A 17,185-nucleotide genomic window follows, 5' to 3' on the forward strand; every position below is an offset into this window, starting at 1 on the left:
CACCCCTCAACCTGCTGGCCCGAAAGGGCATACACACAATATAGCACTATCTGGCCAGGCATGGCCAGAGAGTATAAATAAACGGGCGATGGTCACTTGTGATTTCCAGCCCAATAGCTGCAACAGTTGTCTGTGTGTGTTATTGCGAGGCATGCAATACAAGGGCCTGCTCCTGCGTTCTGCCACGACCTATGCAGCGAGCAACTTAACATCAAGGAAAGTAATAGATGAGCTGTTGGGTGCAGGGGAGGGTGGAACAAGATGGAAAGTGTGGGAAAGGGCTTTGAGTGGGGAAGCAACACACAGGGAAGAGAGCAAGAAAACATATGCACTTCCATATAGTGCTGACAGAAAAAAAAATGTCAGTGCTGGAATGTAAGCAGTGGAAGGATAGAGGTTATCCAATCAAAAGGAAGGTAAAGAAGCTTTGTTCCAGGAGAGGGACTAACAACAAGGTCTAAGCAAATCCATGAAATATAGAACAAGTAAATGAGATTGAAAAGAAGGAAACAGTAGTAAGCATTGGGCTAATTCAAGGCTAATTCAAGATCCACTGCATGTACTGGTTCCATGTACAATATGTCTTGGACTCCAGCCAGTTTTTACCTGCCTGTAGGAGAGACCTAAAAAGTAATCATTGGTACCATAGCTATAATTACTCGGAGTTGCAGAAATCGATCCACTATGACATGGGTAATGTCCATGCTAGTTATCCGTAAGTTTTTATCACGACTGTGCATCCAAAATTAAGGAAGGAGGAGATTATTCAAGATGATAAGAATATGCACAGGAAATAAAGTACTGTACGTAAAGTATACATCACTTGTACTAAACGAAGAAAATAGAACTGTATGCAGAAATTCAGAAAGGTACCTGAAGTTGTTTTTGGAGGTCTTCTGGGATTTTACTCAGGGCTAGTTTGTTCTTATACAAGCTTTTATATGTTTTTAAGTTCTGCCTGTGCTGTTGAATTTTGCACCACGACCACATGCGACTGTATCTTCTGATATGGACTTCAAGAATGCTAGTGATTGCATACAGCCACCTGCAATAAAAATATTTTGACTTTTCAGTAGCGTGAAATATATAATATTTATAAATGTAAGTAATACTTAATAAATGTTTTAATTTGATATTTTTTAGACATTGTTTGCAAGTCACTTTGGAACATCTAAAAAAGAACAAGGAACGAGGGCAAATAAAGGAAACCCATACTTTCTCAAACTTGATTAAGTGTAATGCAGTCACTATTTGGGCAGCCCGAAAAGTGTAGCAGGATTCACCTCGGAGTCATGTGTATAACAAGCTAGAGACATAGGCCCAAATGTACGAAAAACCAAAATAGTGACTAACAAATAGCGATTCTGTAGAAATCGTAATTGGTGAGTTGCAAATATATATGTACGAATGATGCATTACCTTAATAGCGATTCCCAAAGAGTCGCAAACGCTATTAAAAAATTTGTATATTTAAGAAATTGCAAAGTTGTGATTCCTTAAATAGGAAATCAAAAAAGTAAGAAATCGGTCGCAAATTGCAGCTGAGAGAAAGTGGAAGATGCCAGAGGCCCGGTGGAAGCTGATTACTGGGTTTTGGCTCCCAGGCAGAGGCTTCACACACCCACAGGAAGCAGGTAGTGGCACAGAAAAAGTATTGCTATCACAGGGGAACCTCAGCTCACCACAATATGGCTGCAGAGGAAGGAAAGGAAGCTGGGTACCCCAGAAAACACAACATCTAATTTTCGTAGAGGGAGTTGGAGGTGCTCACAGAGGAGTGCATGGACAAAATGGACCAACTGTTTGGGAAGGCATCCTTTTCTTTCCTTGATGCACAGAAAAACAGCATTTGGAAGAGGATTATGGAGAAGATTAATTCCCTGGGGGTTACACAGTGGACCATCCCTGAAACCAGGAAGACATGGTACAACCATTTCTCCCGAACAAAGGACAAGCTGGCCACCAGGGAGGCAGATGGACAGAAGACCAGAGGCGGATCATCCATACCCCCTCCCTTACTGCCATGGAGAGGTTGATTGAGGGGACCCTTGAGACCGAATGTCAGCAGGTTTGCGAACATCGACACCTCTATGGCAACAAGCACCAGTTAAGGTAAGTCATCTGTCTTCATGTCAGATCCAGGCCAAAATCGAATCCAAACCACAACACGTACACAACAGCTAGCAAAACTCCATTGGCCGGCCCAAACAATGCATCATGGGAGCTGTAGTGCACTCCATCAGTGTGTGATACTGAATGCTGATGACCAGACCAAACACATTTTCACATTACCAACATGTCATGCACAAATGCAGGAGAGCCACAACTTTTTAGTGCCCAAAAGTGTATGCTGTTTATTCATGAATATCATGTACAAATATCTCACACAGATCACAGCCCAGATGAGACTCCACCATGGACAAATGAAGGGAATGCAGAGACTGTCATCCAGCCAGACGCTACCACTCCAATATCACCCATATCCTGCACTTAAGTACCAACCTGCAGGAGAGCTGCTACTACCCCGCTGCCCCCCTTCTGCAGATATTGAGGCCAAACAATCCACGGTGGTAGACCCTGGCACAACAGAGGACAGGCTTGTGAGCAGCCACACAGACACCATGGAAGGAGCTACAGGAACACCTTTCAACTATCGTGGCCTGAAGCAACCCATTGTGCATACACAGAGAGCTGCAGCGCCTATACCAAGGCAGTTGAGAAGGGGCAGGAGCGATGGCAGACATCTATTGAGAGTGAGCACAGGGAACAGTATTTAAGCCACAGACAATACATAGGGTGCATTGACACCTTCACACGGTCAAGCTACCGCCTTGCAAATGCCACTTCAAGCCTGGCCAGGCGTACCATCGACATCCACATGGAAAATGCTTCACTGCTGCCAGGATGTTGCTGGTGTACTGGTGCACGTCACCACAACACTGGAAAGTAAACCGACACACAACTTGTGTCTGCCTCACATACCCCAGCAACCTGGGAGTGATCAGGTATCAGTAGTATTAGTGGCGTCTCTGCACAGGAATCCCAACCACCTAGGCGAACACAGCGCAATCCATCGGGGTCTGACACTGCACCTGCCACCAGAGCAGCTGAGAAGACCCCCCATACAAGAGGGCAAAAAGTAACAATGAGGAGTTTCTGATGTGCGCTTTTTTTTTCTTTGGTCACACTTTTTTGCACTATGGAGATTTATGTTTATCCAGTTGTGATAGCCACCTGAATAAAAGGTATCTTTTCATTAGTGTCATGTCTTCACTCTCCTCAGAAGTACTTGTGTGTAATCTCTGTGCATCGTGCATGTCCTTCAGAGGCCTGGGTTCACTCCTGCTGCCCCTGTAGTGGTTGTTGGTCATCATCAGAGCATCGTCAGAGTCTGGCTCAGTGGTGACATTGTGCAGTCCCCTTCTCACTGCAATGTTGTGCAGGATGGCACAGATCTTGCAGCATGTGTGTGGCTTGTAGAGGAGTGCTCCACCAGTTTTGTATATGATGCGGAAACAGGACATCAGGATTCCAAATGTGAGCTCAATGAGTGAGCATGTTGCCCTATGTGCCCTCTTGTAACACCTAACACTTGGTGTTCTTGAGGTCAGGTGAAGTGTGAGGATCCTGGGTTTTAATGCATAGGTGTTGTCACCTGATAGCATGAGGATCACATCACACACACTCCTGGCCAGTGCATTCATTGCTTCTGTGGACACCTTACCTAGCAGTAAGTCATCTCCTAACTCGCTCTGTGCCAGCCGGAAGTGAATTCCATTACGGCAGAAGGTGAAGGAGTCGTGGCTGCTCTCCTGGGGTAACCAGCCACACGGTCAGTGATGGCACAGGAGGAGTCACACACCATTTGTACGTTCAGTAAATGTGTGCTCTTCTTGTGCCTATCGAAGTGTTATGTGGCACCATGGAGGCATAGGGATATATATATGGCCTATCCACACAGCCAATTACATTGGGGAGCTGTGCTACCATGTAGAATTGGAGTTTTGTCTGCTGCAATGATTGAGGTGTTCCAGGAAATCTATATGCTGGTTTTATTTTCCTACCATCACGTAAAGAAACTTGTGGAGGAACCTTGAAAATGCACTTTGCAACACCCCGCCCCCTTCATTGCTATCATTGTCTGGTAGCAACCTGATGCTAGGAGGTACAGGCAACACAATACCTGCACATGGTAAGGTATAGTGTTGCTCTGCAACGTTGGTGCCTGTACCTGGGGTTGTAAATTAATCGTCTGACCCTGCTACCCAGTCTGTGCCGGTCTATGACCTCCTCTTCTGTCAGGTTAAATAGAGTGACCCTCATTCTGAATATCCTATCATGTTTCCGCCTCCTCCTGTCTCTCACCGAAAGAATCCTCATCCTCCTCGCCCAGATGTATAATGCTGCCATTACGAGCGAGCCAGTTGCATTTTGGGACTCTTAATTGTTTGCACATGGTTACTACCTGGTATTTTTGGCTCAGTCACAAATTGGTAATCCTTAGTACATGAGGTTGCGATTCGTTAATGGAGGTTCCCCATTTTACCGATTTTCAAATTGCAATTTCTACAGGAAGATTTGTTAGGAAATACAAATTCGTTTCCTACATCTGGGCCATAGTTTTCTAGTGCCAGAGGCTTGCATACTAGTATTAGTACAATAAGTCCTGAGCGCTAAGTACTGAAATGCACACCACCAGTATAAGAAAATACTAGGATAGCCAAACGTGGGAAAACATAATACTCAGAACAGTCTGTGGAGTAACAAATTATAATCAAGTAAAGGAAATGTACATTATTATCAGAAAAGAAGAAATGACTTCTCAAGAAGGATGATGCCTTTTCTACCTATATGACTCAGTAAGTAGGGATGGAAACGGTGTGCCTAAGTGGCACAGCTTATTACTACTGCAGCATCTAGATTTTCAACAGACAAATATTTCTGTGGTTACAATAATATACTGACTTTAAACACCGCATAAGGGTCTTTATAAAAATAAAACAATATCCTAAAGTCACTTATCTTTGGCAACGATCTTCCTTGCAGATGAACCTGCAGCTTTCTCACCTAATGAATTTCCCCCAAGTGCCATGATGGGTCGCAAAATTTTGCAATAGCTTTCCTTGGAAGGAAAGTGGAGACATGGCTGCCAGACAATTCCGACTGTGACCCTTAAAATATAGCATTGTGAGTTGTATATCATGAGTACTGGCGGTTCAATATAGAAGAACCAATAGACCACTTCGTTTGAACTGTCTGTAATCTACACCGCGAATATACCTTGAATTTGGAAGAATTGAGGAATATTAATTCTGCTTTGGTGGTTATATAAAAGGCAAACATTATATTTAGGGCTCCCTGTTTTCCGTTTTTACTGATTTTTACAGATAAATACAGACATAATACCATTTATTTTCCGCTCTGTATTTATTTTTAGATGTGCAGATTAACAGGTAAGAGGTTAAAAAAATGAATTTTAGTAATGGAGAAGAGATGCACAACCTCAATAAAAAAAAAATCATGTTTTCAAATTAGTGCATTGATTTATCAACTGTGGGTGTTTATATCATTGAAACATATTAGCCAATCAAGCATGCATGCACATATATCAGTTACATAAATGTAGAAATGTACTAGTTTCAACTTCATTTTTTCACAACACCCATAATAAATGTGGATAAATACAGATAAGATTTGCAAAAAATTAATATGGATAAATACAGACGGAAATATCCAATAAGTAAATACAATAAAACCGTGAAGCCCTAATTACATTTTATCATGCCTTTTGATTTATATAGAAATAGGTTCTCATGTGGATCGAAATGTTCTTCACATCGTCTCAAATGTCGCTGAGACGAACCCACTATGCTCTTTGTTTTGACTGTCCATTCTAATATATTGCACTTTGTACATCCAGATGTAAATTACATCATAGGGGCTGGGGGGAATAAAGACCATGTACTAAAGAAGAAGCCAAAGGTTTCTAAGCTTTCCAATTCTGCCAGCTTTTGGCAGAGGGAGGCTATTTGAAGTTAGCCCTTCCCAAATAGAGGATTCATTTCCGACCAGTATATCATATTCTAGCAAACTGCTCAACATCTGCACATTCTATTCAACCCACATAACAATTGCTCAGGAACACCTGAGACACCTAGACTCAAAATTAAGTATTATTTTTTGAGGGGATAGCGAGCAGTGTTACAAGTAGCAGCATGACAGCCTAATTACTGGTTCCTCAGATGGTGGACGAAAGAGTCTTGAAAGTACTATACCAATACTGTTGCGGTTGGGCAAAATTTGTAAAGAGCACACTTCTGGGCTATTGCTTAACATGTCCCTCTCAGGTGCATTTCTAGTTTCACCCCCTTGAAAAGGAGGAAGGCGGAGTTGGGCTCAAGCAGCCATGAACATTGAACATGAACACCCACGCCCCTGCACCCTACCCTCCAACCAGTTGCCTCGGTAGTCTCAAGAGAGCTGATCGGTAGTACAGCTGCCTCGCATGCAGTTTTTGGTTGCAGATGCGATGCAATCAGGCACAGGTCTTAGGATTGGTTTACCAGCAAGCTGGTTAGATAACTCTTCTGTGTTACGCCCACTGCAGAGATCTGAGCATGACAGGAAAGTTTAGAAAAATACAACAGCGCACAATCTAATGTTCATCATTCAGAAGGCAATAATAGGAGTACCATGGATTTGCATGAAATGTGATTATGTTACAAGTTAAAAGCAGCATATCAAGACTGCACATATCCTACCTGATAATCTTGAGAGCGGACATTTATGCTGATCTGTTGGTGGGAGAGCGATGAGTTTCAAAGGTCGCTTCATGAGTAAGAAGAAGAGAGATGCAAGATCATGCACTGCATGCATTCTCTACACTGTTGGCCCACTGCCTGCATCTACTCATTCGGTACTGTTCAAGTGGACGTTGAGTGGAAGGAATAGAAGGATGAGGGGCAGGGATCAGGAGTAAGGAGGGAGCCAGCGAACGAGGTGCAGGAGTGGCGTCTGGTAACAGCAGAGGTAGTGATCTACATTGTTTCAGCAACATCCATGGGGTCTTCTACCCTCAAATTTCAGTTGAAGGGGGGAGTAGGTGCGAGTCCCACTGTATGGTAAAAGCGCCTGCAGAATTGAGCAGGAGTAGGTGCACTTTGTTTTCATGAATCACCATCACTGCCAGACGTTCATGAACTCCCGCAACCTTGTTCTTCAGCTTATAGAAGATCAGTTGTGCTTCACAAGGGAATGGACAACACGTGAATTTTGGTTATTGTGTTCTGTTAATGCAGTCACTAAATATTTTTTACTGATTCATGCCCACTGCTGAATAGGGGCCACAGATGCAGCTGGCTGCGCTCATGCTCTGAAGGTACAGGTTCTTGTTCCTGCCTATTATGGCCATCTATCTTGCCTGTGCTCTAGGTTACAGTTGCAGTTTCTCTAGGTGGGAAGCCATTGGATGGAGTGCGTTCGTTGAGCTGCTAAGATAGGGCAAGAACTGTGAAGGTTTAGAGTCTAGGGGGTGGTGAATGTTTTACGGTGCCTGACAAGGTGGTCGCAACCGCAAATTGTTGATCCATCTATATGCAGCACGATGGCCTCAATTCATTCTCTACTATCCTTATTATTAAAATTAACTAGTAAGCAATTAATTGCTCAAACATTCATTGACAATTCTCACATTAATTTTGAAATTATTAACGTATAACTCTCAGACTCTTGTATCCACTAAATCCAATGATCCTACGATTAGTAGAATGATGGAATGTCAAATGCAGTGTAATAAGTAGGCAAAAGTGGTTCTGCTGCTTTCTTGTAAAACAAGAGCTTCAACTCTCATCAATTAGTCATGGATAATTGAGATACTGGATAGCAGTTTGATTTACGAAGGCCTGCCATCACTGATGCCAGAGTAGATAAGATTTTCTCTGATACCCAAGCAAGGTTCTTTCAAAGTAAAGTCACACAGGTCTTTGATTCCTTCACATTAAATCACAGCGAAGAATCTATGCCCCCAATGAACAACTCTCCTACAATTTTGGATAGGTTCTATGCCCTTTACAAAGAGCAGGTTCAGAAACGTATAATGTCATGCAAATAAGGGTCCCCTTTAGACCCTTGCGCCCCACAATATTGTACACCTAGCCCCCTGGGTTTTTTGAAGAACTCACAAAAATCCTGAATAAAGTGCTCAGTACAGGACATATACCCTCCGAATGTAAGGCGGCATCTAACCTGCCCCTACTGAAAAAAAGCAATCTTGACCCAAAGGAACAGAGTAGTTATAGGTCCATCTCAACACTTCCTTTCCCAGCCAAACTACTCAAAAATGCTCTACTTAAACTGATGGCTTGTATTGCCAGCAACAATTTTCTGGACCCCTCCTAATACGGTTTTAGAAAGGCTCATAGCACAGAAACAGCCTTGCTTACCACCTCAGAAGAACTCAGGTTGATCATGGACGGTGGTGGTCAAGCGGCCCTGATCCTACTCGATCTCTCGGGTGCTTTTGACACAGTCAACCACACCATTTTGACCAACCGACTAATGGAGTTGGGAATAAGAGGCATAGTTCTGACTCTACTTAAATACTTTCTAACTGACAGAACAAATCATGTAACGTTGGGCAATTTTATGTCAAAACAATTCAGCTTGCCATGTGGGGTTCGGCAGGGCTCTTCATTGAGCCTCACCCTCTTCAACCTGTATGTCGCCTCCTTGATCAAACTGATACAGCCCTAAACTTTTCAGCAGTGTCCTCCGCCGATGACCCTCAAATTGTAGTGCCAATCTCCAAAGAGCAAGAAGCAGTGGGTCATAAATTCAGCTCCTGTATGGCCCAAATAGATCATTGGATGAAAACGAATTGCCTGAAATTAAACGCCAGTAAAACAGAGGTCCTATTATTCGGAAACAATAGATCCCTTGGTCGCCAATTTGGTGGACTCAGAATATGGGATCCTTACCAACACCAGTACAGAAAGGAACAACCCCAGTATAGAAAGGAAGGAACTTGGGAGTTATTTTCGATGATAAACTCCACTATGACCTTGATCAAGTAAAAGCACATTCTTGCTCTGTTTTTTACACACTAAAATTAATAAACAAGATCTGTCCACACATTTCGAATTATCTTCAAAAAACAGTTGTCACATCTATGATTTTGGCCAAATTAGACTATTGAAATGCTCTCCTAGTCGGCATCCAGAAAAAGTAATTAAAGAAACTTCAAACACTGCAAAATGAAGCAGCGCGACTTCTTTCTTGAATTCCCAAAATAAGTCAGCGGAGTTAGCACTGGTCAATCTGCACTGTCTAAATATAGCAAAAAGTCTACAGTTTAAGACCTATGCATAACTTTTAACGCACTGCATAACTTATGTCCAAGATACTTTCGTGCAAAATTTGCCTGGTATTCCCTAGGTAGAAAGCTTGGTTCCTCAGAAGCAATGCTGTTATCCCTTCCAAGAGCAAAGTGTGCTACTTGGGGTGGTAAGAGCTTTCGACTGCAAGCAGCTACACTCTGTAATGGCCTACCGGTGGACATAAGGAAATGCTCTGACTTCCTGAACTTTAGGAAGTTAATAAAAACCTGGATGTTCACACGCTAGTAATCGGTGGCAACAATGACCCTTCAGCACGGTTCAAGACAGCAGCAGCACCAATATGCCTCCGGGCATTCGAGCGCTATACAAAATCAAAAACTCAAATTAATCAAATCATCCAAGCAACCACTTCTGTGGGGAGTACTCCGACACTGAATGTAAAGCGAATAAATCACTTATGCTTGGGCCTAAATTTGTTTCCGTTTTGTAAAATAACCTTGTGTTCAAATGTTCTATTGCTTTAAAGGAATTAGTTATTTACACGACGGAACCATTTTGTAGTCTATAACGATATAACCTCATGGTTACAACAATCATCAAAGGTACTTCATTCTAGTATTAATATTATTCTCTTTGAAGATCAATTAACTACCATAAGACAATAGCCCTTAACTAGAACAAAAATTAATGTTCTCTCTTATAAACAGACAACAAAACATTGACATGTAGGGTAAACAAAACCTCACTAATTTACAAAGAAAAAACATAATGACAACAAGGCACCTAAGCTTTGTGTTTCATTACAACTTGCATGACTAACTTTTGGCACTTGATTGTGAAATCTTAGGTAAAGATAATTCTAAAACACCTGTCCTGACTGATGTATTAGGTGGAGCTCGTGTTTCAATATGTTGTCTGCCTCAATTGATATTAGTTTTCCTCACATGAGACTTTTTTCTGTTCTCTACACAAACCACATCGAGTTCACTAATGAAGAGGCAACACATACAATTGTTAAACTCAGTAGTACAAGAGACCCTATGGGCTGAAATCCTTAAACCATTATTTGATTATGTTTAGGAGCTGATCAGATTCATCAGTAAAAGCAGGATAGTAACATCATTTAATAATTCTTTCTTTATTCGGCTTTAGACATTTCAAAACCATAAAAGCAACAACATAAGTAAAACAATCACATGATTAAAAAGTATCAGTATGTCATAGAAAACGTTTTAACAGGAATCTAAAATGTTAAAAGGATGGGTTCCGTTGAAGTACAGTGATTGGCAAATTCCAGTATTTAAAGATTATTCCTGTGCCTGACAATGCATTTTAAAAAATGTAATACATGGTAACAAGTGCATTCAGAATCTAACATTTGTAAGCATAACATGGCAGGACGGCATTGTCTAAAACTCCAGCCTTTTAACAGGGGAAATAGCCAGATTTTTCTGTGGATATGATAATATTTACAGAACAATATTGTATGTATACAGGACTGTGGGGACATATCATCACAGGGACAGTGAGCCAGAGTTAGTTCCCATGTGTTCTTTACCGGAAAGGCTACAAGCCTGTGGAAAAGATTACGTCTGAACCTTGTCAGAAGCGTCTTATCATATGTACTGATCTCTAATGTTAAATAAGGCTGGATTTGCGGGGTAAGCTGTATCATGTTTGCGTGTAGAACAGATTGTTTAGTTGAGACCAGAGTAAGCCTAAGAGTCTCTAGATGGTTCAGGGCTATTTGCTTCAACTCTTTCTTTGTTATCTCAGTTAGCTTATCAGGTGTAAGATAGTACTTTTCTAGACCCAGGTCTAAGAACAAATGCCTGACATAACTGAGCCATGCTATTTTGTGCGCGCGGTCCAGCACCATGGAATCCTCTAAGATTTGTTTGGTCAGCGCATTTTTGTCCGACACCCAAATGCGCCTCCAAAGTAGCAATGGTTGGACCTTTATCAGATCTTCTATATAGGGGATTCCTAATTCCACATGGCAGGCATAGATAGAGGAGCATTTTGGCACAGATAGGAGAAATCTCATAAAAGAGTTCTCCGCTATCTGGAGGGAACCAACGTCTGCATGCCCCCATACCCCGGCCCCATATAGCGCAATTGCTTGGCATTTCGCGGCATAGATTCTTAGCAGCTCAACCGGTGGTCTCCTTCCCAGTCGTTGGGAGAAGTTCATCAGTGCTACAATTGCTCTCTTAAAGAGATGCCTCCTGGCCTCTATGGCTGCCTTCCAGTTTAGTCTTTCATCGATCATTATACCCAAATAGGGATACTGGGGGGGGGTCCTCTCAAGTTTTTGTTTGTTTAAGTAAATATTCTTTGTTCGTTTTTTTCCTCCACCAGCTACCATGACAAATGTTTTTTTGACGTTTACATGTAGATCTAAAGCACTCATAAAATCAGCATACTTAGTCAGGGACTTCTGTAGTTCGGTTGGTGTGCGGGCCAGGATGACCGCGTCATCCGCGTAGAGTAGAGCGGGAATCAGGCGTTGATTTAGTCTGGGGAGGTCCTGCCCCCCTCTCAGCATCTCCCCCTCCAATCCATTGGTGTACACCGAGAAGAGAAAGGGGGGCCAGGACACACCCCTGCCTGACTCCTCGCTCCACTCTGAAAGACGCGGAGAGCTCCCCTTTCATTCCAAAGCGCACTCTTGCAGAAGCCTCGGAATACAAATTCTCTCAAGAAATCCAAGAGGGGGGGTCCACCCCCATGGTTCTCAAGACAGACCATAGCTTCGCATGCGATACGCAATCGAACGCAGCGGACAAATCTACGTATACCATATACATTGTCCCCTGCTTTGCATGAATATATTTAGACACGATCATGCTTAGGTTAAGGGCCATCATTTCCCTTTATAAAAAAGGTGATTGCAATATACCAAAAATCTATTATCTGATAACCATTTGAGATGTTACTGGGAAGATCTCCCCAAAATCCTCATTGAATCGTCTAAGAGATTGAGTTAATGAATTATATTTTTTGCCATATGAACAATTTGACTTTTGTGAAGCTTGCCATTATAGATAATATTGTTTGCCTAACTATGGCAAAGCAAGAAATATGCTAGACATCAGAAGATGAAGGTCTATGGGGCATACATAGATATTGGTAGTACCTTTGATTCCAGAGATAAAACTACCTTATGGCATAAATTAATCAATTTGGTGTTCCAATTGAGTTGCTGCGCTCACTGACAAATCGTCACTTGGACAAATGGCTAAGAGATTGATTGGGTGTGAGGATTGAGTATGCTTATAAAATTAAAGTTAACAACGTCTTAAAGCAACGCTTTACATTAGCCTCATAATTATTTTCTTTATATTTATCTGATTTCCCAGCCCTAATGAAAATAGTTAATACCCACTCGTCAATATTAAGATTATGTGTCCCTAACGTATTAAATCCCCTTGGATCTGGAATTACAATAGTAAAAGACTGTAGGTGGTAAAAGAATAGAACTACCTGGTAGAGACTAGAACACACAATTTCTTATGGGCATATAAGTCTATAAGTCTTGGGTTACTTCAATTCCCAGGCTAAATGCGATGTCCAGTTACTTCATCAGGTCCATTAGCAAAATATCCCTAGTGGCTGTGTATGCAATTAAGGTGAGGTCCATAAAACCTTCTAATCAAGCGTCTTTTATTGAATCTTAGCTTTGGGAATATTATCTTGTCTTTGCAATTCAAGATCTATTGCAATGATTCGCCTTGATTTGGGACTAATTGGGACAATTGTGTGGGCCTATCGTCAGTTTATAAAATATGTTTTTCAACTATTTATTGGTACCAAAAATCTGTTGAAAAAGTTTTATAGGGAGAATTCTCTTGACAAAATTAGGGGTTACATGTTCAATAAAACCTATTTTTGGGTTTAGCCTGCACAGCGCTTACAATGTGCTTTGTATTTAATTTATCTTAAAAGGGGCTTCTCTTATCAGCCTCTAAGGCCAAAGTACTCATCCAAATCCGCTTTAGTGGTTGTAACTTTTTTTCTTATATTAAGGCTGCACAGCATGTACTGTTTACAGATACTTATCTTCCTTTGACTGCATGTATTTACAATACTCATCTACTAAGGCTATTCACACTGTTTAAGCCCCATTCACTGTCAAGACTTCAGGGACTGTTAAACTACAAGATAAGATCTCTTCCCAGGGAAAAGGCAGACAGTTTCTAACAGTATGTGGGAATGTGGCATTTTCTATTCATGCATCTATACCTTCCTTTGCAATTAGTAGGCATAATCGGATTGATGTACTATAAGGCAGTAGCAATTGCAGTTATAAGGGGTTTGAGTTAAATGGTGCAGCAGCTGCATTGGCACCAGGACCAAATGTTGTCATAATTCCACGAAACATCATCTATTGCTATATTTTACTACTAAACAGGCTGTCATACGTGCAGTTATCTAGCAGCCTGCCTAGGGACAAAGCACTAACACTCAGCAGCGTGTGCTGCTGTAAAGAGGTGCATGCATGACGGAGAATTCCACCCTGAGAAAATGTAAATGCAGTCACTCTGTGACTGTACTGCACAGTTGGATAGGCTAAAGGCTCTAATTCTGGCATTAGAAAATACAGATATAGTGTGTGATTTGTATTATTGTGTCCAGTCCTATAATGAGTATTTATACAACTGGAGCCAGAATGGACTCAGAGATTTAAAAGCGTGCACAATCAAGCACAAGATGCTTCAGGAACAGGTGGCAAAGCTGAATTATTGATTGCCAGGGACACACATTAAGTCACCACGGGCGTACATATTGCATGGAATTTCAAGGCTGATAGAACCGCTAAAAGCAACAGTGAGAACTACTGCAGTCGCTACAATTACTCGTTCAAGTACAAGGATAGACAAAGACATAATTTTGGCTGTCAACGCTGCATGCAACGACACCGACCTGCCAAAAGGCTTTCCACTCAAGTACTCCTACAAATTAGATGCACAAAATGTACCATTCCTGGAGTAGCAGATAAAGTATTACCAAATTCAGACTGTAGGCTAGCTGCACACGAGGGTCTAGCATCTGCACATGCAAGGGGGTGGAGGGTGCTACACTATTGCAGCAATGCTACTGGTGGCCAGGTCTTTACAAAAAGACCAAGGATTTTGTTCTCAAATGTGACATCTGCCAGGAGATGAAGGGTTCCATAGTGGCATGTCCATCATAGACGCCTCTACTGATTTCAAGCAAACCTCTGGCTTGTGTTTCCCTGGACCATTGAGGCCCTTTATCATCAGATAGCACTTTCAAGTACATCTTGTTAGCAGTGGATTCTTTTTCTCCATTCCTATGGGCCTGGCCACAGCGGTTGGATGACACTCAAACTGTTATAAAGGATCTGAGAGTCTTTATTGGGACATATGCAGTTGCCACATTCCATTCCAATCAGGGTCCAGCGTTTGCCTCCAGGGCTTACAAAGAGTCCATGGGAAGTTTGGGTGTGACCCTGTGACAATCCCCTCATCCATACAGACTGAAATTCAGTAATAGAGAGCAACAAATAGGACTTAAAGCAGTCTTTAACATCTAAGGTACTAGGCTCAGGTCATAGTTGGGTTCATCACCTATATGGGGTCCAGAGGGCACTGAACAATCTGCCTAGAAAATCCCTGGGTGGTCGAACTCCCTATGAGATCCTCTTTGGGGTTATGATGTGGGTGCCAGACCTCGACAGTCCCAGCACATTGATGGCTGAAACACCATCTAACAAATGTTTGGCTATTTTACAGGAACTGAATGGTTTCCAGGACGAACAAAGCAAAGTCCAAGTAAAACGCACTACAACTGGTGAAGTGAAAAAAGTGCCAGCAGCTCCCAGTTAAATCTCAAAGGTTGGACATCTGGTCTGGCAGAAAATAGTGGACAAAAAATAATTTGGGCCATCCTACAGAGCACCTGTACCTGTCCTGGCCATCGAAGGTATCATAACTGTGCTTCTTCTGCCTCTTGCTGGCTGCAGAAACAAGAGATTTGTCTTAATTGATTTGATAAAACCACACTATGGGGCAGACAGTAGGCCATGTGGGCTTCTGGGTAGTTACCTGCCTCTTCTCACTACCATACAGGAAGTTCCAATGGAAGCTTTAATCACTGATGAAGCCTCCTCTCCCCAATGGGAGATAGGGGTACCCAACAATGAAGTATCCCTCTACCTGTCAACTTGTACAGAAACACAAATTCGGACACAAATTCCTTTTATGTCAATGTACCACAGATCAAGTCTTCTCCCAGTTCTACACAATCTGCATAGCTGCCAAGAATAAACCAGACTGCCTTTGGCTACTTCATCAACTTTGAGGACTTTTGCTCAGGCTCATCTGATTCACCAACACCAGCACCTCCGCCTCAACCATTTTAGATGAGACTGCATGTTTTCTATCAATGGATGAAAATTACATACTTTGTTCCTTCATTGCTACACCTCTGGATTACCATTGTGCTACTTTTTCTGATCCTTCGGATTGGCTTGTGATCTTCTTTTTCTTACTTCTGAATGGACACTACGCTGGAGTCTGAAACCACTAGCACTGTTTCAGTGTATTGGACGAAATCGCATGGCTCCACAGAGGCACTGTGAGATACAGGAGGAGGGGGGCAGCCAGCCCAGCCCTGACAGGGCATACTGAGCAGTATGATCATATATTTACACTAAGTAGGAACTCAACTGATGGAGTTCATCACCCCTGGTCTCATCCCATTTACCATTGGTCCTGAAACTGAATCTAAAAGCATGCGCACACGCCACAGCTTTACTCTCAAAAGGTTTCTTTGGGCGTTTGTGTCCGGTTGAAATCCCCATTAGAACACGCTTTATGTCGAAGAAAGCGCCAAGTGTGCACTGCGCGCTGTGCCTTGGTCTAATGGACACATTAAATATGTATAGTATCCGCCAACCCCTATTTAGCCACACTTCTCCACTAACACTGCTACATGCATACTGTCATAATATTAAATGCCATCCTACGTTTGAATACCGTAGTAACATACTATACCATTTTATTACACCACAATGACGCAATCATTACAAAAGAGCAAAAGACAGCCACAACTCGGTGTCTTTTCATCAAATCGCTGCATGTTTTTGTGACTAAGGGTACCGTGTAGTCCGAAGAGAACTGCGCTGACTGCCCCAGAGGACCCTTGCTTAGTTAAACCACATTTTCGTAGAACACACAGATGGTGCACCACACTGGGTTTTTGTATTTTAATTCACCTCATAGGCCTGAAGCCAGGAAGCTCCTGGCAAGGGAGCAGGAGGGCCGAGGCATCTTCAGAAAGAATAACACAGCACTCCCTTAGAAACCCACTCATTTTCACGAGGTGGAACTGACGTATGACTTGTGGCGGGGGTGCTAGGAGTTTAGAGGAGCCCAGTGGAAGTCTCCTCTCAGTGACGTTATAACTCCTCTTGAAGACTGTATAGCTCTGGGAGTTCAACTATGTGACACGTGCTGATTTATTGTAAAGGTGTAGGGCTCTTTTCTTGATGGGGATATTGGTAAAGGCAATGCCAGGAGGTGCAACTACTTGTTTTTAGAAGCTCTCGCACCAGTTTTATGCACTCTTTCACAATATCATGCCCGCGTTGATGTTTTACTGCACAGCATCTCGTTCTCGTCATCTTCTGCATTGCATGGAGCTAGAGCGCGTATTCACCGACCATGAAGAAAAAAAAGCACTGACCTAGAAAACGCCAAAAAGAAAGTTCGTAAAGAAAGTTAAAGCGCGCTGAAGCGCAGTGCCCGCACAGCAAACGCGTGCACATCTCTTGTCCGGGCGCGTGAAGGAGCTGAATCAAGTGCGCGGTGGGAGAGGAGACG

General features: G+C 42.5%; 1 protein-coding gene across 2 annotated transcripts in view; it reads right to left on the reverse strand.

Moving 5' to 3' along the window:
* Positions 1-17,185, reverse strand: part of VPS13C (vacuolar protein sorting 13 homolog C) — a 2,773,485-nt gene that overhangs the window by 2,341,904 nt on the left and 414,396 nt on the right. For both annotated transcript variants that reach the window (XM_078680824.1, XM_078680823.1), the window contains exon 13: positions 874-1,045. In XM_078680824.1, coding sequence (XP_078536950.1) covers positions 874-1,045 — 172 coding nt within the window. The remainder of the gene's footprint in view (positions 1-873; positions 1,046-17,185) is intronic.

The sequence above is a fragment of the Lissotriton helveticus genome, chromosome 3_1 (genome assembly GCF_964261635.1).
Source record: "Lissotriton helveticus chromosome 3_1, aLisHel1.1, whole genome shotgun sequence".
In the NCBI taxonomy this organism is placed as follows: Eukaryota; Metazoa; Chordata; class Amphibia; order Caudata; family Salamandridae; genus Lissotriton; species Lissotriton helveticus.